Here is a 27,551-nt window from a genome sequence, read left to right on the forward strand (position 1 = left end):
ATATATATATATATTGATGTAGATGTAACTGTACCGTGTTATAAATCGAATACTACACATTGGGGAGGGATAGGTTTCTTCCACAGATAACATTCCAGGCTGTTTTAAAGTTAAACTTTTCTTGCTTTATCCATTGTAACATCGCCGGAAGAAGAGATCAGTGTATCTTGAAACCTCAAGGACAGATTAGTGCACAGTCACTACAGAGAAACTAAACCTAGAACATGGCTAGGAGACAGGATACCCACAGGGTCGTACCCGTGTGGCCAGTGCAAGGCCTGCCCATATATGAAGGTAACCAAAACCATTCCACAACCACTAAGCAGTGCCTACGTCATCAAGAACCATATTAACTGTCTGTCTGAAGGGGTTATATACCTCATTACGTGTAGATGTGGCGCACGCTACGTAGGAAAGACACATCGGGCCCTAAAAGTAAGGGTCCTAGAACATCTGGGGTCTATAAGGAATAAAAAAGATACCCCAGTCGCCCGTCACGTACTAGGTGAGCATAACGGTGACCCCAAATTCCTCACCTTCTGCGGGATTGAACACCTACCCTGGGGTCCCCAAAAGGGTAACTGGGATAGACGTCTGATGCAGCGTGAGTGTCAATGGATATTCACGCTGCAGACTCTACAACCAGGAGGCCTCAATGAGGGGTATATTTACTCAGCATTTTTATAGGGTTACATTTCCATCTGCCCCATGAATAGGTCAGAACATCTGAGGATGACACTATTTAGGCTAACAAGGATGATTTGCAGGATGGCAATTGCAGGGGTCCTTACCCCTAGCATGACCGTATTGACCTATAGCGGTCTCCCCCAAATAAGTACACTCTTACTCTACAGAGACAGTTTAATCCTCATATCAGGATGTCAACATCACCACTATAGATTATGGGGTGAGTGTGAGATAACCAAACCACCTACCTCAGTAGACACGGCTGGAGCGTTAGTTAAATAGAGTATTAAGCTCAAGAAAGTCCATATTGACTCTATAGGTGGACATTAGTCAGGGTATCATTCCTACACTACTGATATCACGTTGTCCACAATACCATTATAAATTATGGGGTGAGTATGAGATAAATTAACCACCTAACCCAGTAGACACGGATGGAGTTTTAGTTAAATAGAGTCTTAAGCTCAAGACGTCCATATTGACTCTATAGGTGGACATTAGTCAGGGTATCATTTCTACACTACTGACACACCAAAAGAGATCTAAATAATTAATAACCCCATAATTTATACTTATTTGGGACAGCTATGACAAATGGTCAAAATTAAAATATACATATACTTACCACTTATGGAGGTTCATAGCATGCTAAATGTATAATCATCCTTGAGAGTCTGCCATTTTCCAGACCTTTCGATTTCAATATATATATGTGTTCACTACAGAAATCACACAACACATGCCAGACTGACTATGTGAAACCACTCCTGCAATATATGAGAACACATAGCATCTCATTCTCTACTCAGACAAGTTGCCAAGGCAACATGAGTACACATTAGGTGGACAACCATCATTACACTCCATTATGGAGACCAGATACACCTGTCCCCCTAGTTATACATTCACTGGATTGGACGAGAGACGACACACGCCTCCGACCTTCCAGCACATAAAGCAGGGAGGAGATTAGAATAGTCACTCCCATTGCCCTGACGAAGCGCCCATGAGCGTGAAACGTACGTCGGTACGTGATGACGCACTTCCGGTGACGTCATCCGAAAGCACAGAGAGATCGAGAGCGAGCACACAGCTCTGAGAGACCATCAGGTTGTATACTGACAAGAAGAAGCCTAATACTGTGGTAGACCATTTGCGCATTGGTATTGATAGCCACAAATGGCTGCACCTACCCCCAGGCACAGCGACGCACTTGTTTAAAGTAGTGGCGGCGCCATGTCAATGATAGTGACGCCCTGACTGGTAACTTTGAAACCGGACGGCGCGCCCCAAGTCAGCCTACTTGCAATAACATACTACTACTATTACGGTACCCCATACACCTGATACATGACTACAAAGTGTCAGAACTGGGGGTGCATATACTTTGTTATTTGCATATGATATAGGGTGACGCCATACAAGTACTATATAGCCCCATAGGGGATAACCAATACAGCAGCAATCTCTACCCTTGTGGACTTCCATTTACAGTATATAGGGTACTCGCAGAACTGTTAGCATACAGTGAACTGTTGTAGAGAGCTCAAGAAGGAGTATATATTATGTGTACATTGCCCTGAACTCAATTGGAGTTTCTCATTGTCCAGATGAGTTTATAAGCACTCACTGACGACTCACCCTTCTCTCTGTGCCCCCCTGGTGCCACATAGTGGCGTTTTAATAATTAAGATTTCTTGTATATATGTTAAATAAATGTGATTTTAATATTGTTTATGTATGGCTATGGAGGTTACTCCAAGGATTGAATCTTTCCCAGCCTAGCATTTCTGGTTTAGCGAGTGCAAATAGGAATCTTTTAGGCCACTGCTGTGACCTTTCACCGTTTTCTATCTTGCAAGCTCGCCCAAATAAAAGCATATATATAATCAAAATCTCTCATGGGGCTAACTGAACACAGTGATTAGAACCACTGATAGCGGGCACTCTTAAAGGTTCAAACTACAGTGACTAGAACAGCGGTGCGCAAACTGGGGAGCGCGATACTGACTGCGGGGGGCGCGGGGTTTACAGAGGCCCCGCGCGCTTCCTGAAGGCACTTAAATTAAGGGCCGGGGAAGCGGGAAGGCCTCTGTAAACCTCACTTACTTTGGCTCCGGCGGCTTCTTAGACCATCGCCATGGCAACGCATCTTCAAATGACGCCGCGAGGTCATGTCACGTCACGTTGACATGGCAAAGTGACGTCATGACACCGCAGTGGAGTTAAGAGGGGGGCGCGGAGAGAGGGGAACTGCCGGAAGGGGGGCGCAGGGAAAAAAGTTTGCGCTCCCCCGGTCTAGAACATCAGGAGTGATATAGTGTCCTTAGCCCCATCAGGAGACTGACAGGGTGAATGCACTATCCCAACACTATGCCTAGAGACCTATATATAGTCCAGCAGTGACCTGGTTAATCCCAGCTTGAGAAAAGGTTGGGTTAATTAACCAGGTCCCAGCTGCCTCGTTAAGGGGCTTTAAGAACCCAGAGCTCCCACTTGTTCCTGGGTCTTGTCTGGATTGAAGAAGCACAATCTGAAACACTGGAGGGAGACCAGCCTGCAACAAGGTCTGTTACAGTGGGACACTTACCCTTGTTCTTTGTGCTTTTCATGGACTTGAACCACCCTTTCTGGGAAAAGGGCAAAACCCAGCTATGGATTATTTAGCTGGACTGTTCTAAGCTGGTTTTTGTTTTGTTTATTTACACCTATGCTAAGCTGTGAGGAATCGGGGAACGCGTCCCTTGCGGCGCGTTCCCTCCTCGCTTACCTATAGTACTGCAGCGGCAGCTGCCGAAGATCTGCCCCCCACTGATGCACGCATCCCCGCTCCTGTTACAGAGCACGCGCGCACCAGCTCCTTCTATGCACTGTCACAGAGCATAGTTCCGCCCCCTCGGATGCGCCGCACCTCTGCTGTGCGCTGTACACGCGCATGACGGCGTGCAATGAGCCCCAGCTGCGTGGCAAGTCTAGCTATGAGCCCTTGTCTCCTGCAGCCTATCTTTGGCATCAGCGGAGGCCCTGCCTCCGCTCCGCCCCCTCTCCTACTGGTTCCTGTCTCCTATAAAAGACTGCCTCTTCCTGTCATGCCTTGCTAAGCATAACGAAGTGTAGCCTTGTGTGTGCCTTGCCCTGTCTAGTTTCTTGCAGTTAACCCTTTGTTAACCGGCTTGTTGTGGATTCTCTCTGGCTCTTGACCCCTGGCTTACGGACTCCAACTACGTGTATCTCTCCTATCCCAGACCTTTGGCTTACGGACATCAACTAAGTGTACCTCTCTAACCCACGGACACCAGCAAGTATCAGTTTATCCTCTCTCATACCCAGATGCAGCAACGCTGATAAACCACCTTCTGAACACGCCCCCGCTACTGTGGGTGCGTGGCATAGTCCTTCCCACCTCAGTGCCGGGATCAGGTCTCGTTTGTGGGCTCACGCAAGCGTTACATAAACAAGCTCTTTTTGTGTTCTAAGTTTTTGTGGCTGAATAAACAAGCCTATTCAGATAACCCACGTGTCGTTGCATTGCCCTTGCAACAGAGACAATTATATAAAGTCTGTTTTGTGGTTCAAGTCCATCATGAATGAATCACTGGGGGAAAGTATCAACAGAGGACCGGAGCAGCAGAGCCGATGCCAAAGCAAGCAGTACAGTGCCTTGGTCTGACCGCAATACAACCAATTAAGTATCAGAATAAGTATTGCAGTACAGTATATCATACTGACAGTCAAAAACCTATAAGTGTATCAAGGGGTTCCATAACGGGAGGTATGCAACAGCCTGTAGGCGCAGGGCCATGCTCTGTGCATGGCCGCCCCTGTAAAAAGCACACAGTCTTTAGAGTAACTGCGTGTGAAAATTGATGTTTCCCTTTCTGCTGTCTCAGCTCCCTCTGCACTCCTGGATAGAGTCCCCTCACACTGGAGTGGAGCGCCGAGTCGTTCGCGTGCCTGTTCACTTCCGGGTTGACTCTCCGATGTAATGGAGTAAATGCAGGGAGCTTCAGCAGATGGTCTGGATCCCTTGGGTGCACTGATCTGCAGCAGCAGATCGCCCGACGCGTTTCGCAAAGCCCCTCTTTGCTTCCTCAGGTGACGAGCATCTTGATAGGTGCTCGAATCGCTGACCTATGTAGGTCCGTGCATTCACGTACGTAGGAACCTTTCTGTTTTTCCGATATATACCAGACTGCAGGGGTGATATGAATGATATATGTTGACTTGAGCAAGTAAGGTGATTTATGCTTATTGGGGCCTTAATCCTTGTCTTAAAGGGCTTCAATAGAAAGCCTGTATTGGTCGGATGAGTCCAGCAGAGAGCTGGTTAATTGCAGCTACAGACAATTAACAAGTCTCCAACTGGATCATCACAGGCAGAAAAGCCTCCTGCTTAAACTGTAGGCGATTGCTCTAGCACATGGAAAGTGTTTCCTGACAGAGGGACCCAGACACTGTATTCCAGGACACAGCGGTCCCTGGAACCCACCAGAGGGTGCCCCTAGGGACACCGACACGGACTGAGAGAAAGAGCCCCTGATAACGGGTACCACTTTGGACTTTGGGTCAGAGGCTGGTAAGAGGTCTATCCTCCCAGCCCTTCAGATAAGGATTGGGAAGTGTGAGACAGCCCTTACAAAGGGATAGGCGGTTTGTTTATTTGTATGCTGCCTTAAAGCTGCCTTGTTTGGATATACGGGCTAAATAAAAGCCAAGGTTTATTTCCCCCAATATATGTCTCGCTGGTCATACTTCTGCACTCATGTCCTACAGGTATTTATCATTCGGATGGTTGACGGAAGGGCCAGTAAGCATGTATCTGCAAGTCGTGCAGTTGAGGCATTTAAAACAGCCAGATTTCACTGCTTTTGGTGATAGGGTTTGTGACAGTGGTTTAACCCCTGTCTAAATAGGGCTCCAAATAGAAAGCCTGTATCTGTCCAGCAGGGAACTAGTTAATTGCAGCTACAGACAACTAGCCAGTCTCCACCTGGCTCATCAATCAGGTAGAAAAGCCTCCTGTTAAACTGCAGGGGATCTCTCTAGCACTAAGGAGGTGTGTGCTGTCAGAGAGATCCCAGGGAACCAGACCCTCTATTCCAGGACACGGCGGACCATGGAACCCGCCAGAGGGTGCACCCCACGGACACCGACCCAGACCCAGACTGAGGGAAATAGCCCTGATAACAGGTACCTCTTTGGCCTTTGGGTCAGAGGCTGGTAAGAGGCCTATCCTCCCAATCTTGCAGATAGGGAGCGGGAAATGTGAGTCAGCCCTTACAGAGGGATTGGCCTGCTTTGCTTATTTTGTGTGCTGCCTTAAAGCTGTATTGTGGGAAGATACAGCTAAATAAAAGCAATGTTTATTTCCCCCAAATCTCTGTCTTCCTGGCTATACTGTACCTCTGCACTCGTCTCCTACAGGGTTGAAGTCCATTTCCACAAGCATACCCCTGAAGTTTTTACCCTGCTGGTAATTCATCAAAGATTGTTGGCATAAAGCAGACGTAAGAGTAGAGTCCGATGCCAAGGAGGTCCCAGTGTTGTATAATTGCATATAGTATCTGCTTGGCACAGTTGAATATGTAGTGATCGGATTATGAACGGTGTTAGCGATGCGACTCATCTCATGCTGTCATTGACATCTCAGGGTGGGTATCCTCTAGCTGAGAAGTGCTCCCCCATTGTTTCTAATTCTGTTTCAAAAGTCCTCTATGGGATTACTAACTAGTCTAGCAATTCTAAGTAACTGGGATAATGGAATTCCTCGTTTTACCGCAAGTGGATGATACTTTTTTTTTTTGTGACCAGCAACGTATTCCTGATTGTGGGCTTTCTGCAGATATTTGTCTCAAGGATCGTCCCTACCTTAGTTAGCTTCACATCAAGGCAGTCAATAGCATGTACATCAGTGGTTACTGTGAATGTTATAGGTATTTTTAATTTATTTTATTTATAAAATGTTTAACCAGGAAATAATACATTGAGTTACCGCTCGTTTTCAAGTATGTCCTGGGCATAGATTTATAATGACAATACATTGTTACACATTATTGATACAGACATTTCACAGACAGTTAGGGACAATGTGTTATGGGCATATTTAATAGACAATTAACAGTTACAACAGACAAGATTAAAATGTGAGACAGCTGAAGTCTTGAAAGACCTTAGACTGGTGGTGGCTTTGTGAGTCTCTGGTAGATTGTTCCAGATGTGAGGTGCACGTCAACAGGAGTAGCGGCCAGATTCTTTATTGAACCATGGGACCGTGAAGAGTTTTTTTGAGTCTGATCTCAGGTGATAAGTGCTGCGTGTGGTAGGGGTGAGGAGCTTGTTCAGATAGGTGGATAGCTTGCCCAGAAAGTATTTGAAGACAAAACGGGAAATATGTACTTTGCGCCTGGATTCAAGAGAGCCAATCTAGTTCTTTAAGCATTTCGTACTTTTGTGTGTTGTAATTACATTGTGGGACAAAGCAGCATATTGAGTTGTTGAGGTTGTCTAGTTTGCTAAGAGAAGTTTGGTTTACTGTATCATATACTCAGGGCCGTCTTAACGTATGGGCACGCTGGGCAGATGCCCAGGTGCCCCACAGCATAGGGGGCCCCACGCGCCCGGCCCATGCATGCCCACCAATGCTCTCCCCCCGCCCCGCACCCCGGCTCGCTCTTCGGGTTGCCAGGTGTCCGGTATTTGGTTCCCCGGTCCAGTAAAATATGAGAGATAATACCGGACATGGGATAGAGCAGGGCTGCTGCTGCTAGGGGGCTGGGCAGCTTCTAATTGGTTGCTGCTGTGTAATTCAGCCAATCGGGAGGTGGCAGGAGCCTGGGGGGGTGGGGCCGAAGAGCGGAGGAAAAGCATGCAGCAGAGAGGTGAGGTTGTGTCTGTGTGTCTCAGTGTCCTGCCTGTGTGTGTGTGTGTGTGTCTGTCCTTCTGTCTGTGTCCTGCCTGTATATGTGTGTGCCTCAGTGAGTGTGTGTGTGTGTGGTGACATACAGTACATACAGTACTGGCAACTTTGTTTAATTGCTCACTCACCCTTACTTAGGTTACTTATTCAATGGCATGATTTAATATACAATTTAAAGCTGGATTTTGAAGTCTAAATTTGAAAGCTACTGTACTAATAATGACTGGGAGGGGGGGGGTTGAGAGGATGAAGGGATGGGGGTAACGGGGGAGGGATGAGAGGGATGAAGGGAGGGGGTGAGAGGACAAGGGGGGGGTGAGAGGACAAAGGGTGGTGAGAGGACAAGGGGGGAGTGGGAGGGTGAGGACAAGGGGGGAGAGAGAGGATGAGGAGGGGGTGCAACAATCTTGGAATTTTTGCGAGGAGCAGTAAGATCAGTATTGCTCGCCATGTACAGTATGACTGCAGGTCAGTTATTTATAAATGATCTGACCATTACGTCATTTGTTCTAAATTTTACTCCAAGCATGCACAAATTTGCACCAATTTGCACTATTTCATATTCTATTTCCTAAAACAATCCTCGGAAGGGTGCTCCCTCCCAAGACTCCTCCCCAGATTTTTTACGAAATAGAATATAAATTGGTGGAAATTGGTGAATACTTGGAGCGAAATTTAGAACAAATGGCATAACAGTCAGGTCATTTATAAATAACATTCTTCCCCACTACCGATTCTCGAGTGCGTCGCACCTTTCACCATTGTGTCCAGTATTTTTGGACAAGCCACTTGGCAACCCTACTCGCTCTCCCCCCGCCCGGCCCCCCGGCTCCACTCGCTCTCCCCCCGCCCGGCCCCCCGGCTACACTCGCTCTAAACCCCGCCCGGCACCCCGGCTCCGCTCGCTCTCCACCCGCCCGGCACCCCGGCTCGCGTCACAACCGCTCATAGCCTAGCAGTGCAGCACTTCCAGTGCCTGCTGCTGCTAGTGAGCGCGTGGGAGGCTGGGAGCGACAGTGTAGGCCGGGCTCCTGCATATACTATGCCCCCACAGTCTATAATTGACATTAGCATCTGCTGGACGATGCACTTTCTGACCATTGGGCTTAGGTTTTGGATGTCAGGGCATCAATATGCAATTCAAATGTTAAATGGGAGTCAAGCTATATGCCCAGATATTTAAAATTAGTGACCGGTGTTAGAACTTCACATTAGAACCAACTCTTATTGGTTTTGAAATTTAGTCTTAGTCCCAAATACCATAGTTAGTTTAGTGTTGTGTTCAAGTCTTGAAAAATCATATTGAAGAACATGTTTAAGGTTAGAGATGGTAGGGCTGTGTGCATATAAGACTGTCATCTGCATAAAATACAGGTACATTAAAGTGGCCTTAAAAGCTATATGTAGATCATTTAGAAGACTTTTCAGTTGCAGAACAGAGCCTTGTGTGATCCCACAGGTTTTATCCAAGGGGTTATAGTTAGAGCCCGCGAGACATATTGGGATCTACGTGATGGATAGGAGTAAAGCGTGTTCCACTATTGCAGGTAAACTGGTTCTGGGGGTGTATATTCCTGCTCCGCTTAGTCATTGGTAGGTATAAGGAATTTAATAATCAATCAAAAAGGGGTTTGGTGCCAGCTTGGAAACAGTGATAATGGTAGTGTATGGGAGAGAGAAAAGGTGTTTCCCTTGTGCTACACTCCAAGAAAACCCCCCACCAAAATAATTACAAATATCGCTTTAATGAACATATATTATATTATCCTGGATATTACCAGGAAACTAGGGTCACAAAACAAATGAAGTGCAGACTAACCCAGATAGGCTGGGAAAAGCCCTATGATTTATAGTATAAATATCGGGCTCTCTGAAGAGATACTTAGCTATGTACTGGTGTATACAAATAGAGAGGTGGAGATACTCTGTAACTCTACAGATTTAAATAACAGGAGTAGCGGCACGTTGTCATTTCATCAAAGTCTTGAGAATAAGTGAACACAAGAGGTGAGTGCAAAATTATACCTAAATGGGTTAAATATGGTATGTAGTGTTCACACTTCTCATGGTATGGGCACAGATATACATAGTTACCATCAAACATACATCTGGTTCGTTATGTAAATTAGTACTGATACTGAGAACAAGCAGGGAGCAACCAGTAAAAGTGGACAAGAAAGATGTTTAATTGGATCTCCAAACCTACAGTAAGTATCCAGAGTGTACTTAGTAAGTGTGTGCAGTGAGAACACTCTCCTGCAGCTGTGATTTCCCTGCTGAAGGGGGTGTTTATTTTGCCTTGGTCTTAATGACCCTATTGGGTATAGTAAAAAAATATATGTAGAATACTGCCCCTCTTGTAACCCCAATCACTTGCTAATTAATATCCCAACCATCCCACCAGATATAGCGACAAGTAAATCAAGTATTGTCCATAATTCACGTAACTTTAAATTAAAAGGGCCTGTTCGGTGTGCACCCGCTCCAAAGCAGACATCACGTGTGGGTGACGTCAGACGCACCCTACGTACGTTTCACCTTAACGGCTTCATTGGGGGTGGGATCCTCTTGCAGTGTGAGGAGGGTTTTATTCCCCCATGTGGTCATGGGATCCACTATTCCAAATCACTGAAGCTTGTTTAATAAGATAATATGATCAACGGTGTGAAAAGCCTTTGCAAGATCTAGGAATATTGCACCAGTAAGTTGTCCCAGTTCCATTTCACACTGTATCTTGTTGCAAACGTTTAAGAGGGTAGTTACCGTGGAGTGGTTTGGGTGATAGCCATATTGGAGCTTGCTAAGGAAATTTGTCTTGGTATAATAATCACTTAATTGGGATTGGATACATTTTCCATGACTTTGGATAATATTGAGAGAACAGAGATGTATGTGTATCTTTATTGATATAGTGCCATTAATGTACATAGCACTTCACAGCAGTAATACACATATAAATAACAGCATTACAATCATATAAATAACAAATATCACAATGGGAAGAAGTGCTTCAGGCATAAAAGTGACCTTTAGGAAAAGGAGTCCCTGCCCCGAAGAGCTTACAATCTAATTGGTAAGTAGCAAATTTAACAGCCTATGAGGGCCTGACCTACTGCAATTTAAGTTCCTACAACTCAGTGCCCTAGCCATTGCCAAGCTGCATGTCTCCATAAATCAACTATTTTGTCTTCAGGCCATATCCCACAGACCTGGAAAACCGCTAGAGTTGTCCCAATCTACAAAAGTGCAGACAAAAACTTTGTCTCCAACTACAGACCAATGTCTCCTGGATTCCTATCAAATCCCGCATCTCACACTCAATTCTCCTCACTTTCAAAGCTTTAAACTCTTCTGCTCCTCCTTACATCTCAGTACTAATTTCTCACTATATACCATCCTGACTCTTGCGTTCTGCTCAAGGATGTCTTCTCTCTACCCCCTTGGTATCTAAAGCCCTCTCCCGCCTTAAACCTCTCACTGACTGCCCCACATTTCTGGAATGCCCATGCATTTACAATGTAAGTGGGATTTGTCACCCAGGCATCATCTTTTTTCGATATTAGATGTTTGTTGATGGCTGGAAGGCTACAATATAGTGTTGATGGCCTTCCAGAAGTTTGCTGGATGTGGTGTATTTTATAAAGATTGTCTGTGTAATATTTTACTAGTCTTGTTTGCCTTGTGTGTGTATTCTGCAGGCATCTGTAGTTAATAAGATCCTTGGTAGCTCCAGTTACTTTGTATCTTTTCCACAAAGCATCCCTAAGATTGTAAAGTGCAATAAGGTCAATTGTAACCCATGAAAGGTGGGGCCCCCGTACTCTTATTCTGCCTAGTGGAACATGGGTATCACATAGTCTTTAGAACGCTGTTTGGAAATACTGCACCGACACATTTTATTCGAGCAAATACCCAGTATGTACCTGGCAGATACCTGGAATGCGCCGCTCCTCACCTCTGACAAGCCCCGTTGCGTTTGCCTTCCCAGCCTGGGTTCATGCCTGGCTGACGGGCGGCTGATCTGTTAAATGATAATGATTAGGATTTAATAGGCTGCAATGCTTCGCGTGTCTACCAGATGGCATAAATTCATGAATTGTAATGCAGTATATATATATATATACTGTGCAGAATTGCAGCCAGCGGGAATAAAATGCTTCAATCCCTGACTGGAAAATACCTCAATGCACTCGGGCAGAAAACAGTCACAAACCTCAATACACCCGGGTATACCCGAATTCGTGGGACTAGCCGAGCTCGAATAAAGTGTGTCGCCAGTGTAATCAAGTGGAGAATCAGGGTCAGGTATCAAGTTGATTCTGTACAAAGGGAAGCTGGTAAGATCAGGCAGAAACTGTTGTGGGTTAAAGTTTCTAACTGTTCTTGTGAGTAGAACTTTAGGGCTTGATTTGGGTGGTCTTATTTTCCTTACACAGTATACTATTGCATGGTCACTGAAAATGTCAGGTACAGTAGGACACCAGAGGATTGAATTCTGTTGGGACAAGAGGATAGAATTCAAGCTAGCAAGGAATTGTTGCCAGATTCTAGATTTGTCCGTGTGGATTGGGAAATTAGTTGGGATACTTTTAAATGACTTGAATTGAGTCCAGATTGTATTATTTTTTAGGTCAAGCAAGCGGAGGTTAAAATCATTAAGAACTAACGCTCATTTTTCACATTCAGAGAGGAAATTGTGCCAACAAAGGAAGGGATTGCAGTGGCACTTTTGGCGGGTGGTAGTTACCAGCAATAAGAATAGGCTTAGAGAAGGGGAGGCACATTTTACCCACTACAATTTCAAAAGAGGTTAGGCTTGGGGGGGACGGGACAATTTTAGCAGAATAAATTGTAAGGCGTCAAATATAAAATAACACCCCTCCTCCTCTCTTTGACCCATCTTTCCTATAAATGGAGTATGTCTGAATGTAGATAGAAGCATCATTTTTTTCAGGAGTTTATTTATAAGAATGTTTTCACGGAGTTAGCCATGTTTCGTTGAAAATTATGGCTTTAGGTTTATGCAAAAAGGCACCATGCCCTTAATTCATCCAGTTTGGGCAGCAGGATTTTAATATTTCTATGGGCGATGGATAGCTCTGTTTGGAATTTAAAGGGGGCATCATCAGGGGTATGGGACGGAGTTGGGAAGGGACGGCTTGGAGTTGAGTTCAATATCCCTTGCTAAAGAGAGTAACAATATAAATAGAAATGTGGATAATTGTTTGCAGACGCAAAGTTGCTCTGTTTGCCATTAGAATAAGTGGTGCTAGGTGTGGTGGTTTTCACAGCTCTTTACCAACATTCCGTTAATAATGCAAGCCTTCTGAATGATTACAGATGCAGCGGCCGCTATTCGAACACTTCACACGGTTTATACCTGAGAATACCCATGTGATGGCGCGTGATTTCTTCCAACCTTCCCGCCTTAAGATGCGAGTGCAGAAAATGGTATTTTAGTGTTCTGGCTTTTCAACACCTGAAATTGACACAGTAGCACAGTACTGATCACATTACAATTCATTCATTTAATTGCATTTAATCGCACACAATCCATGAAATTCAAACAAAGCAACCGCGATAAACATGAGTGCCTGGGGCGATTGGCGGCGTTAATGCTGTGTGGAATACAGCAGAGCACACGAAAACGGTGCCGTGATTTGTTTGAATAACGGCTGCTGCATCTGTACATTGGGTGTGGGTGTCACGGTAACTTATGACAAGATATAATAAACACCAAATATCTGGGTTTAACTGAACGAGGCTTAGATATAATAACATATATTTATTCCTTAAAAAGGTGAACACAGCAATGTAGTACAATTAACAGACAAGAAGGTAACACTTACTTAGGGTTGGGGGATGGAGAAGTATCAGCTAGCAATTCTCCAGCAATCCGGTGACATTCCAGGTGGAATCAGAAGCACAACTAAAAACTGTAGGGTTGACACAGTTTATATACCTGTGTAACCCTATTCTTAACATTGAATACAGACTATTGGTGAACAATTATCCGTATCCAATCCCTAAAGTGGAGACAGATTAACCCATGCCCCCCAGCTAATTAGCCCATGTGTACTGGGACTATGGGTAGCCCCATAATTAAATCAGAGGCGACGACCAGTCTATCAAATGAAGTATCTGCATTGTTTGTAGGTGTAGAAATAACACTTACAATCCACTCCAGTTTGATGATTCTCCACCCTCAGGTAACAATTAGAGTGGCAGAGTCTGTTGATTAGTACTTGATCTGTTGATTAGTACTTAGTGTAAACAATCAGGCAGTTAACTTTTGATCACAGTGCTTAGGCTCAATCAGCTGGCTGCCCTTCATGACCTATTAGCATAGCAGATGGAGTCTGCATTTTCAGGGCAGATCCAAAATACCATACATATACACTTTAATATCTACACATATTAATAAGTTCCATTCTGGTGGGCTCAGTGGGTCGAAATTTGCCAGTTCTTAATGCCTACAGTGACTCCACATATTGGCCAAATATCAACTCTCTGCGACCTCCAGAACTGGAGATACAGAAATGCACTTTAAACATTAAAATACAGGATTATAATGAAACATGGGAACAGGGGAACAGGGGAACATACATTTTTCATGACATGACAAGGTGTAAACCACATTCCTGGACCGCAGTCCAGTTAACCCCTTGCCTCCCTGGTGAGGTCGGGGGGTGGCCATATGGGGTGCAACCCCTTTAATACCGGGCCAACCCCCCTCTCCCTCTACAGTGGGCCAGGAGGGAGATGTTTGTTGTGGGTAGAGAGAGTGACCTTTTACATGAGACCACAGTAAAGAAAAGAATTGGGGTAAGTAGCAGGTTCATTATCAGAAAGGTAAATAAAAAAGACATGGCTGTGTAACTTACTTTAGTAGCGTTTTAAAGGGTTTCAAGGCATTCAGTAGGATTGCCCCATTGATGTAAATAATACAAGGATAATGTCCCTTCCAAATTCACGTATAATTACCGCATAACTCTTATACTACACTTAAAAATTGCACTTATATGAACATTATATATGCACACTTAATGCGAAGCTAGGCCCCCGCAATGCTTTCCCCAATTATGTGCTTGAATTAATTCTGCTAACACAGTAGCAGGTAGTGGAAATATACAGTCATACCCTGGTTTAAGGACACTCACTTTATGTACACTTAAGGACGTATCGCCGAATAGGCAAACGACAGCTCGCGCATGCACCTGTCAGCACGTCCTGAACAGCAATACCGACTCCCTACCTGTACTGAAGCTGTGCGCAAGCGGGGAGACTATAGAGCCTGTTACAAATGCGTTATTTACATCAGTTATGCACGTATAGGACGATTGCAGTACAGTACATGCATCGATAAGTGGGAAAAGGTAGTGCTTCACTTTAAGTACATTTTCGCTTTACATACATGCTCCGGTCCCATTGTGTACGTTAATGCGGGGTATGCCTGTATTGATGTGTTCAATCAGAGAATTGATTGTTTCAGGTGTATGTATCCTACCACAACAGACAAATGTCATTGATGTAGCACTTGTAAAAACAAAGAATGCAATCTGTAATAGGATTGGAGAAAGTGTTCAATTTAAAAATAAAAATAATAATGCAACATTAATGCATTTGCAAATGATGGTGCGATGTTGGGCGTCATTGCTGTGCTAGATATTTGTAGATAGTAGTGATGTGTGAGTTCTAGTAAAGCAAGGAGAGAAAAAACCCTATTGGGGGTTGATGATTAATTTGTTGACTGCCTGTTACCCTTCTCAATGTGGAGTTCCAGTGTACAGGCTCACGACTTCCAACGTAGCTAACACTGTGTCAGAGGTTATATCTTTAAAGATTTTTTGGGGGGGAGAAGGAAATTTGTGTCTTTGAGGTAAGTGGGCAGAGCTCGGCTGTAGGGTAAAGTATACGAATTGTGAAACCAGTTGTGCAAGGGATGCTCTGGCAGAGATCAGTCGCTCTGGGAGAGAGGTAGTGGATTTGTGTGCCGTGGGTAATGTGCAAATAATGGGGCGTTTGTGATGTGATTTGTGTGAGAAATTCAAAAGTGAGTTCTGAAATCCAAGCCATAGTCATGAAGTTTTCGAGTTCAGATTTTTATCAGAATACTACAGCACTAGATGTGTATGTGTATATATACACACACACACACACACACACACACACACACACACACACACACACACACACACACACACACACACACACACACACACACACACACACACACACACACATGGTGGAGGTTTCTTGTTGCCTTTTTCACCCACCATAATTTACAACTTCACACTGAGTTAAGATTGAAACATGTCTGTGAATGGTTACTCTGGCTTTGCATCTGATTCCCATGATGTGCTTTAAAGCTGTGTTAGCAGCGAGCATTAGCTTATATGGGCTCCATGTAACAGTGGTTTTTCAGACAAAAGGTGACACGTGTGCTCATTTGCATGTCATTTCCCAGAATCCCTTGCAGTGGAAGCACTGTATGCTGGGATAATGATGAAAGGCAGGGTTGCAAACCTGCCTAAAGCTGCGCTTATAGTGACGGCGACGCGAAGTCGCCTGAAAACAAAAGCAATGCCGCTGTCGCAAGCGCTCCTAGTAAACGCGATGGCAGCGTCCAAAAATTTGGAAGCTGGTAAAATTAGATTTTTCAGAGGCTGTCGCCACATGTGACAGCCCCTGGACCAATCAATGGCCAGGTTGCCAGCGACATCGCTGAAAGTTAAATTATAACTTTCGTGGGTGGCGACGGCTGACGTCTCCCGTCGCACGCACTAAAGCGCGGCCTAAGACATGTGAATGTGCTTACAAGTGATGAGTATAATGAGTTTATTCCCTGTCTGCTCCTTTCTTTTAATACACTCTGTCTATATCAATTTGTGTCCAGTAATCATTGCCGTCCACGTCCCACCCCTGGTGTATCTTTACTCCTATACCTTTAACTAGAGGCTTCCCTATAGCTCCTTGTGTTGTGGATGCAGCTGGGAAGTGAAGGAGGGGAGTAACTCAATGCAGGTGCTGCACAGCATCCACCTGTGAAGGTTCAAGCAGCTATACCCGCAGAGGAAGGAAACGCTGTGTGTTTGGAGGACGGAGTACTGATGAGAGCTGTCTGAGGCAGGCAAGATATTGCCGGGAGAAAAAAAACAGACGGGCGGTCACGTGACAGGGAGCTGGAAAGCTTCCGTGTACCGAAGGAACCGTGGGTCGACATATAGAGCACGGGACATCATTGGCGTGCCAACGACCCGGAGGGTTCCAGTAGAAGCCAAGGTCACCTATCAAGCCCGGTAATTATGCTCTAACCGGCATCTTCCTGTTTTTAACAATAGAAGTTTCCTCCTAGACCTATTGCAGAGATCTGGTAGATCGGGAGGATCTTTGAGCCATCTGAAATTGCTACGTTGAAAAGACAGTGGGACTATTGATTCCTTTGTGTGAGGAGACCGTCTAGATAGTTTCTTTTTTTGGGTGTGTCACACTCTCAGGTGTTTAGATTTTTTTCTGGATTCTATATCAGAGACTTTTCATGGGACTATTTTTTTCTGTAACAGGAATGAAAAGGAATCGCTGCATGTGAACTGTGACAGATATTTTTCCTTTATTTTTGTGTGCTTTTTGAGCAGTTTCTTACTTCCATTATAGTTATTATTGATGTCTTTGAGTTTTGATACCCTTTCCTCATACTGTATATAACCTATCTACCACACCCTCTCCCTCTCCACAACACTCTCTCCCTCTCCACCACACTCTCTCCCTCTCCCTCTCCACCACACTCTCTCCCTCTCCCTCTCCACCACACTCTCTCCCTCTCCACCACACTCTGCCTCTCCACCACACTCTCTCCCTCTGCCTCTCCACCACACTCTCTTCCTCTGCCTCTCCGCCACACTCTCTCCCTCTGCCTCTCCACCACACTCTCTCCCTCTGCCTCTCCACCACACTCTCTCCCTCTGCCTCTCCACCACACTCTCTCCCTCTGCCTCTCCACCACACTCTCTCCCTCTGCCTCTCCACCACACTCTCTCCCTCTGCCTCTCCACCACACTCTCTCCCTCTGCCTCTCCACCACTCTCTCTCCCTCTGCACCACACTCTCTCCCTCTGCCTCTCCACCACACTCTCTCCCTCTGCCTCTCCACCACACTCTCTCCCTCTCCACCACACTCTCTGCCTCTCCCTCTCCACCACACTCTCTCCCTCTCCACCACACTCTCTCCCTCTCCACCACACTCTCTCCCTCTCCCTCTCCACCACACTCTATCCCTCTCCACCACACTCTCTCCCTCTCCCTCTCCACCACACTCTCTCCCTCTCCCTCTCCACCACACTCTCTCCCTCTCCACCCCTCTCCCCCTCTCTCCCCATGGGGAAAAGAAAGTACACCCTCTTTGATTTCTATGGTTTTACATATCCGGACATAATAACAATCATCTGTTCCTTAGCCGGTCTTAAAATTTAGGTAAATTGTTTTAGGTATTTTTACATTACTAAAGGCTTCAGTCAACCAGATTTAATTCATTTAACATTCACCTTCCAGTCGTTCATTTGGATCCCGGAAGAAACCAAATGAACTTTTAAAAGAAAATGTCTAAAAATGTATTTTCCTAATCAGAGTACCTTTGAACAGTACTCTAAAATTGTTGTGACAGTCTTCTGCCAAGCATGTGATAATCACAGGATGCAGAAAGTAAGCAGTTACAGTTCATCTTTGTTCGTATTTTACACAGTGCCAAAGATAATGAATAAGGATGAATAAATATTATAGATAAACATAATGTGCAAACGGGCAATGGATGGAAGGGAAGTAAACATAATTATGCCCCTTTACAAAGCATTAGTAAGACCACACCTTGAATATGGAGTACAATTTTGGGCACCAATCCTAAGAAAAGACATTATGGAACTAGAGAGAGTACAGAGAAGAGCCATCAAAATAGTAAAGGGGATGGACAATCTTACTTATGAGGAGAGGCTAGCTAAATTAGATTTATTTACATTAGAAAAGAGGCGTCTAAGAGGGGATATGATAACTATATACAAATATATTCGGGGACAATACAAGGAGCTTTCAAAAGAACTATTCATCCCATGGGCAGTACAGTACAAAGGACTCGGGGCCATCCCTTAAGGTTGGAGGAAAGGAGATTTCACCAGCAACAAAGGAAAGGTTGTTTACAGTAAGGGCAGTTACAATGTGGAATCCATTACCCATGGAGACTGTGATGGCAGATACAATAGATTTGTTCAAAAAAGGTTGGACATCTTTTTAGATGGGAAAGGCATACAGGAATATACCAAATAAGTATACATGGGAAGGCTGTTGATCCAGGGATTAATCCGATTGCCAATTCTTGGAGTCAGGAAGGAATTTATTTTCCCCTCCTGAGATATCATTGGATGATATGAATCTGGGTTTTTTTGTTTGCCTTCCTCTGGATCAATAAGTAAGTATAGATATAGGATAATGTATCTGTTGTCTAAATTTAGCATAGGTTGAACTTGATGGACGTACGTCTTTTTTCAACCTCATCTACTATGTAACTATGTAACATTGAAATTAAAGGTCAGATACATGGGCCTGTCATGACTAGGGCATTATATTATCTCTCTTGCTGCTAAAAAGTTAATGCTCCACAAACCCCTCCAATGTGTTAAAAAAAGTGTGCTAACCCCCTGTAAGAGACGTGTTCAGAGGTATGCAATGGAGACTGTTTTAAGGTGAAATTAAAATAAGGCTTTATTGCGCCTGTTGCTTTCAACACAGCAAACATGTAAATCAGCAAACAAAAGTCTGCTCCACTCGGGAGTATATATACACTTGTGATCCAGTTCTCTCTAACTGCGTGGTTAGCCCAGCGATTCACCAGCCCAAATCATAGAGACATTCATATACTTAGATAGACATAGATAATAGTCTTAAAAGAAAAGTCTTATCTGTTAGCTGGGTTGCTGTAGGGGAAGGCTTCTTTGTTCTCCTGGGGTCCACACCCGTGTGTGATAAGGCAATGTCAGGATCCAGGTATAGAAGTATTATCCCCTGTGATTTGATGTCAGCTTGCCGCTCAAGACATCTGTCCTTCCTTGGTTCAGCCCAGTTGTGGACTAAGGAATTCTTCTCTGTCTGTCTCCTTGTTCAGCTCACATGTGTGCTCAGGAGTCTCTCTTCCTGTCTCAGAGGCAGGCTTTTTCTAACACCTGTAATCAGCCAGGTGGTGTTAGTAAATTACCTACCAGCAGTTAACCACCACACTGCTGGATTAGAGGCACATTTGTGAACAGTCCTCTGTTACACCCCCCCCCCAAACCTGGCATTATACTGTATGTAAATCAGGATCTTACAGTTTAACTAATTGAGTTTTCTCTCATTAACTCATTGTTTTCCAATGTGAAGCAGGTCTATCTGGCACTCATAGAAAAAACTAATAAGTGCGCACTAAAATATATACTTAATACAAAGTGTTAATTGTGATGTCAATTTAAATTAAAAAAAACACACCCCACCATGTGGAAAAGGTAAATAAATATATACCAATGTAGATGAGCGTCTGCTGCTGTGTAAAGGGTAGCCCAAGACCCTAGCCCAAAACAAACAAAGCGCACAACACTCATCGGGAAAAATGTAATAAACTATGTTTATATATAAGGTGTTTCAAGGTTATGCGTACATCAAGGTAGATTAATCAAGCATAGAGCCACAGAGTGGCAGTAACCAGCGTCTGCAACCAGGAACCACCAGAGCTTCACTCTCCTTTCCACCTACAGATGGTGAAATGCCAGATAAAATGCCAGATAATTGATGACTCTGCCACAGTCTCAATGTCCTGTAAATAGCGTCAATGCGCTTAGTGGATCCTGGGGAGTGGTTGTCCTTTGCTCGCAAGTAGTACACAGGTTCCTCTGCAGGGAATCAACTCGGTGTTCAGCAAACCGTTCTTTTATTTCCTGAAGAAGTGGCCTGTTGAGCTACGAAACGCCGCGTAGGAGAGATACATTCAACCTATATACTTTTATTATTCATATTCCAAGGTGTATTTTATTGTTGTCAAACGGTTTGCTGAACACCGAGTTGATTTCCTCTTCTGCGCATGTGCCGCGCTGTTGCCTGCCTCTGTGGTTGCCAAGTGAGGTCTGAATCATTACTGGCAGACGCTGTTACTCAAAGCAGAGCGGGCGCTCTGACGTCACAGAAGGACCCGCGGGACCACGCCGTCACGCTGCCTGACTGATCGGGAAACACAGTGAGGTCTGCAGAGGAACCTGTGTACTACTTGCGAGCAAAGGACAACAACTGCCCAGGATCCACTAAGCGTATTGACGCTATTTACAGGACATTGAGACTGTGGCAGAGTCATCAATTATCTGGCATTTCACCTACCTGTAGGTGGAAAGGAGAGTGAAGCTCTGGTGGTTCCTGGTTGCAGACGCTGGTAACTGCCACTCTGTGGCTCTATGCTTGATTAATCTACCTTGATGTACGCATAACCTTGAAACACCTTATATATAAACATAGTTTATTACATTTTTCACGATGAGTGTTGTGCGCTTTGTTTGTTTTTTTTTGTTACTATCTGGCACTCAACAGCTAATGTGGCAACCTTCCTAAATTTATGTTTTTACTGATCGCTTCCACTTTTGGTCCCATATCAAAGGGCAGCTGACAGGAAAACAATTCACCACCAATGTACCACTTGTTCTGAACTGGGGGGTTCTATAGTTATTAGAGAGGGTAGGCAACGCTTGTTGGGGGGGGGGGGGGGATGCCGTACAGGATGACTTGCTGAGAAAGACCTCCTCTTCCAAAGAAATATCACCACATTTATTAAAGGAAAAAAAACATTGCTTTTAATGACTCCTTATCTTTCATAAATCTGGTGTCTTTTTTTTACTCTAATCATGCCATAGTTTTGTTGATCAAAGTTTGGCGGTTCTGCCCACGTTGAACCTATAATCTTATAGTATTGGCAGTACAATCTCAGCTCACAAATAAATATACACATATTGTATTTGAAATAATTAACATTATTCAGCCTATTAAAATAGGTAAACATTTAAAATGATACTCTTAGACAGGGGTGGGGAACGTCCGGCCTGCGAAATCATTTGGTCCGGCCCCCGGGAAGCAAGCCTGCAAGAAAGGTTAAAAAAAACAAAAAAAAACCCTCCCCCTCTCCTGATTGGGTGCCCGTGCTGTCACTCTGCCAAGATTTTTTTTTGGCCCGCCTCTTCCTACATGGAGCAAGTGTAGGGTGCAAGCTGGGCCTCCCCTTCCCTCAGCACTGCCCCCCTCCCTTCTCTCCTCCTGTAATGCCGGGCTCCTTAGGCTCCGCCCCTCCCTTTAGGCTCCGCGGGCCTGCCAGTCTCATCTGCAATGGCCATGCTGCTCCAGCAGCCCATCCCCGGGCCCCAGGTAACCCACATGCCCCCTTATACTCCCTCCCAGGCACATTACCCACCCCAAGGGGGGAGAGGCCTTATTTTTGTGTGTGTTTGCAGAGGTGGGCTTATTGTGTGTGTCTGTCTCTGTCACTGTGTGTGTCTGTGTGTGTGTCAATGTCACTGTGTGTGTTTCTGGCACTGGCACTGTGTGTGTCTAGCACTGTGTGTGTCTGGCACTGTCACTGTGTGTGTGTGTGTGTGTGTGTCTGTCACTGTGTGTCAGTCTGTGTGTGTGTGAGTGTCACTGTGTGTGTGTCACTGTGTCTGTGTGTCACTGTGTCTGTGTGTCACTGTCTGTGTGTCTCACTGTCTGTGTGTCTCACTGTCTCTGTTTGTTTCACCGTGTGTGTGTGTGTGTGTGTGTGTGTGTGTGTCACTGTCACTGTCACTGTCACTGTCACTGTGTGTCTCACTGTCTCTGTGTGTGTGTGTGTGTGTGTGTGTCACTGTGTGTCTCACTGTCTGTGTGTGTGTGTGTGTCACTGTGTGTGTCTCACTGTCACTGTGTGTGTGTCACTGTCTGTGGCTGTATCCTCCCCTCCAAATTCCATCAACATGGCTGCGCGACGTCACATAATGCACATTGCCATAACAACGAGACGCTCCATGACGTCACGCGGCATCAAGTTGACATGACAATGGGACGCATTATGGCGCCGAGGCATCACGTGATGCCACATTGTCATGCCTGACGTCAGTGTCTCGTTGTCATGGCAACGGGGTGCGTCACGTGATGTCATTTGTTTTATAAATAATTTTTTAATGTGTCCCGGTTTTTCATTTTGAAAATCTGGTCTCCCTAAGCAAGTGGTAAGTCTGCTCCATGCCTCCGATTTCCCACCCCCTCCTGGCGCACGTCCAAGTCCAGAGAAGCAGCCACCTGAGGTGATGAAGAACCTGAGTATCATCATCGCGGTGCGGGTAAGCAGCGCTCCGGGGGGGGGGAGAGGGTATAAGAGGAGTGGGGGATGGGGGGGGAAGGGGGTATAAGAGGAGTGGGGCTTGGGGGAAGGGGGTATAAGAGGAGTGGGGGATGGGGGAGGGGTATAAGAGGCTTGGGGGATAGAAGAACGAGTCTGCGGAGGGAGAGACACCTCACTACCGTCTCTCCTCCTCCCCACACCGGGCAGCAGCTGCGGAGGAGGGCACCTGCTCCGCAGTGCCGCAGTGTAAGAGGAGAGGGAGCTATGCAGGGCCCTGACAGGGAAAGGGCAGCAGGGCCCTGGGACACCACCAGGCCTGACGCCTAATCCCAGCATCATTGGTCTCCTTGACTTCAATACATGTTGTATGATTAACTTTTGCAGACACCCCCCCCCCCCCCCCCCAATGATCTTTGCCCCATAAAATGACTCGGTGTGATCTAAGCTGTCAGACCGTCCCTCATGCATCTCAAATTGCCACTTCTTGCAGCTGATTGTCATTCTTGTTTAGAGAGTGTCTGAAAGTGAGTGAGAGAGTGAGTGTATGAGTGAGAGGGTCTGAGAGAGTGTGATTCCCCCCCCCCCCCCCTGCTCCGGTGTGTGTGTGTGTGTGTGTGTGTGTGTGAGAATACAGACACCAACCCACAGTTAGTCATAGTCACCCACCACCCAAGTGTCAGTCAGTCAGTCACCCACCCAAGTGTCAGTCAATCAGTCACCCACCCAAGTGTCAGTCAGTCACCCACCCAAGTGTCAGTGAGTCACCCACCCAAGTGTCAGTGAGTCACCCACCCAAGTGTCAGTGAGTCACCCACCCAAGTGTCAGTGAGTCAGTCACCCAAGTGTCATTCACCCACCCAAGTGTCAGTCAGTCAATTTTGTATGGCCCGCGAATGATGTTATAAATATCCAAATGGCCCTTGGCAGAAAAAAGGTTCCCCACCCCTGCTCTAGGATAAGGCCGCGGCCTCAGTCTGCATTGTAGCATGCGCGCTTGGCGGGGTGACAGCGTGTGCACAGCGCTTCACTGCCGTCTGTGTTGAGATGCAGGAGATTGCAATCGGGGGGATGCGTGGCGGTGGTTTTGAAGGGCGTGGCAATGACCTCACGCGGCTGGTTTGCCCTCATTGGCTGGTTCGCCACCCCTGCGTCGCAAGTTCTAAATACAATTTTGATGTCTTCGGAAAAACGGGTCGTAGAGCACGGCTGCCAAATGCTCGCAAATGAACATACTGGGCCCAGCCCCGTTGAGGGGTGGTACTTGTTCGTGCAGCGTACGCCGAAGCGTGCGCTGTAGAACATACTGGGGACCCAGTCTAAGGCTCTTGAACTGGTGGTCAGTGGACTTGAGTGGCCCCTGGACTGTCTGACCCGGCTAATTTCATTGTAGTTGCACTGAATGCACGTGTTCACGCTGTAACACACTTGTAGAGAAGTGAGAAGTATTGCCCGACATTTGACTCCGCTCTGAATGTGGCATTTCTTCGCGGGCGTGAATATTCCCGACCAGTCCCCGATCGGCACATTTAATTCTTTTTCTTTATTTTTAAACCATTCACACGCGAATGCGAATGTGCGAATATCTGCACATTTGCAAACAAATCGAATATTCGTTTTGACATTCACTTTGGGAGGATACAGGGGTGCAGCATGAGGTCTAAACCATTGTGTTCTTGGGGCTGGGTGGCTGCTGCTGCTGGCTCCTATTTTATTCTATATTAATACTGTATTTACTTAACACCAGTAGCATTTAATGTGACTGACCTCTGTCTGTGTCCACTCCCTGGGCTGGCCTCTGTTCTACTGTCTTTGCCTATTGTCTACTGTATTATAGCAGTATACTAGCTGAGAGCCCCGGCGTTGCCCGGGATGTTTGTGGTGTGGGTGTGGCATTTGGGTGGGGAGTGGTCCACGCGGCCCATGTGCGGTGGTAGTGCTGCTGTGGCTGTACTGATGGTGATTGTATTGGTGTGCTGATTTGGGAGGGTTTGGTGCTGATGTGGGGGTGCGGATGTGGGTGTGCCGATGGGGGAGGTGCAAAGGTGGCGATGTGTGGGTGCTGATGGTGTTGATGGGGGCTGGGAATGGTGGGGAGCCGAGAATGCCAGTGTGCTGGGGGGGCATGGGATACCGGTGTGCTGATGTGGTGGTGCTGGGGTGTGTGTGTGTATACATGTTTGTGTGTATACATTGTATGTGTGTGTGTGTATACATGTGTGTGTGTGTGTGTATGTGTACGTGTGTGTGTATACACGTGTGTGTGTATGTGTATACACGTGTGTGTGTGTATACACGTGTGTGTGTGTATACACGTGTGTGTGTATACACGTGTGTGTGTATACACGTGTGTGTGTATACACGTATGTGTGTGTATACACGTATGTGTGTGTATACACGTGTGTGTATACACGTGTGTGTGTGTATACACGTGTGTGTGTATACACGTGTGTGTGTATACACGTGTGTGTATACACGTGTGTGTGTGTGTATACACGTGTGTGTGTATACACGTGTGTGTGTGTATACACATGTGTGTGTGTATACATGTGTGTGTGTGTATACATGTGTGTGTATACATTGTGTGTATGTATACATTGTGTGTGTGTATACGTGTGTGTGTATACACATGTGTGTATACACGTGTATACATGTTTGTGTGTGTGTATACATGTTTGTGTGTATACATTGTATGTGTGTGTGTGTATAAGTGTGTGTGTGTGTGTGTACATTTGTGTGTGTGTACACATGTTTGTGTGTGTATACACATGTGTGTGTATACACGTGTGTGTGTGTGTGTGTATACGTGTGTGTGTGTGTGTGTGTGTGTGTGTGTGTACATTTGTGTGTGTACACATGTTTGTGTGTGTATACACATGTGTGTGTATACACATGTGTGTGTGTGTGTATACGTGTGTGTGTGTGTGTGTGTATACATGTGTGTGTGTGTATACATGTGTGTGTGTGTGTGTATACATGTGTGTGTGTGTGTATACATGTGTGTGTGTGTATACATGTGTGTGTGTGTATACATGTGTGTGTGTATACATGTGTGTGTGTATACATGTGTGTACACGTGTGTACACATGTGTGTGTGTACACATGTGTGTGTGTACACATGTGTGTGTGTACACATGTGTGTGTGTACACATGTGTGTGTGTGTACACATGTGTGTGTGTGTACACATGTGTGTGTGTACACGTGTGTGTGTGTGTACACGTGTGTGTGTGTATACACGTGTGTGTGTGTATACACGTGTGTGTGTGTGTATACACGTGTGTGTGTGTGTATACACGTGTGTGTGTGTATACACGTGTGTGTGTGTATACACGTGTGTGTGTGTATACACGTGTGTGTGTGTATACACGTGTGTGTGTGTGTGTATACACGTGTGTGTGTGTGTATACACGTGTGTGTGTGTATACATGTGTGTGTGTGTGTATACATGTGTGTGTGTGTATACATGTGTGTGTGTATACATGTGTGTGTATACATGTGTGTGTGTGTATACATTATGCGTATGTATACCTGTGTGAGTGTATACGTGTGTGTGTGTACATGTGTGTGTGTGTATGTCTCCATGTGTGTGTGTGTGTATGTCTCCATGTGTGTGTGTGTATGTCTCCATGTGTGTGTGTACGTGTACATGTGTGTGAGTATACGTGTACATGTGTGTGTGTGTGTGTGTGTGTACGTGTCTACGTGTACATGTGTGTGTGTGTGTGTGTATGTGTACATGTGTGTGTGTGTGTACGTGTACATGTGTGTGTGTGTGTGTACGTGTCTACGTGTACATGTGTGTGTGTGTCTACGTGTACATGTGTGTGTGTCTACGTGTACGTTTGTGTGTGTCTACGTGCGTGTGTGTACGTGCGTGTGTACGTGTGTGTGTGTGTGTGTGTACGTGTGTGTCTACGTGTGTGTCTATGTGTGTGTGTGTCTACGTGTGTGTGTTTGTGTATACGTGTGTGTGTTTGTGTATACGTGTGTGTGTGTGTGTGTGTCTACGTCTGTGTGTGTGTGTGTGTCTACGTGTGTGTGTGTGTGTGTCTGTGTCCCTGTTTGTCCTTTGGCCCGTGACTCCGCCTCAGGGAAGGGGGGGGGGGGGGGGGGAGGTGGTGGGAAGGGGGGGGAGGTGGTGGGAAGGGGGGGGGGGAGGTGGTGGGAAGGGGGGGGGGTGGGGGGAGGGTGGTGGGAAGGGGGGGTGGGGGGGATGGTGGTGGAGAGGAGGGGGGTGGGGGGAAGGGAGGGGGGGGGGTGGGGGGGAGGTGGTGGGAAGGGGGGGGGTGGGGGGGAGGTGGTGGAGTGGGGGGAGGTGGTGGGAAGGGGGGGGAGGGTGGGGGAGGAGGTGGTGGGAAGGGGGGGAGAGGTGGTGGGAGTGGAAGGTGGGAGGGGAGGTGGGGGAGGTGGGGAAGGGGGGTGGAGGTGGTGAGGAGGTGGTGGGAGGTTGTAAGGGGGGAGTGAAGGAAGGTGAAGTGGGGGTGTGAAGGTGGGGGTGAGTGGAGGTGAAGGGTGGGGGGGTGGAGGGGAGGTGATTGGGGGGGGGTGAGAGGCTGGAGGTTGAAGGGAGGGGGGGGGGG

The 27,551-nt window shown here is 46.1% G+C and overlaps 1 protein-coding gene across 4 annotated transcripts in view; it reads left to right on the plus strand.

Annotated features, from left to right (window-relative positions):
* Window positions 1–27,551, plus strand: part of LOC142465099 (solute carrier family 2, facilitated glucose transporter member 11-like) — a 97,105-nt gene that overhangs the window by 4,566 nt on the left and 64,988 nt on the right. Inside the window, exons 1-2 of one of the 4 annotated variants that reach the window (XM_075569010.1) lie at window positions 21,840–22,021; window positions 22,855–22,971. The exons of 2 other annotated variants lie outside the window; for them this stretch is intronic. In XM_075569010.1, coding sequence (XP_075425125.1) covers window positions 21,983–22,021; window positions 22,855–22,971 — 156 coding nt within the window. In that variant the 5' untranslated portion in view covers window positions 21,840–21,982. Of the gene's footprint in view, window positions 1–21,839; window positions 22,022–22,854; window positions 22,972–27,551 lie in introns of those variants that run through there. One more of the 4 variants, XM_075569013.1, reaches the window with a different exon arrangement.

The sequence above is a fragment of the Ascaphus truei genome, chromosome 13 (genome assembly GCF_040206685.1).
Source record: "Ascaphus truei isolate aAscTru1 chromosome 13, aAscTru1.hap1, whole genome shotgun sequence".
Classification (NCBI taxonomy): Eukaryota; Metazoa; Chordata; class Amphibia; order Anura; family Ascaphidae; genus Ascaphus; species Ascaphus truei.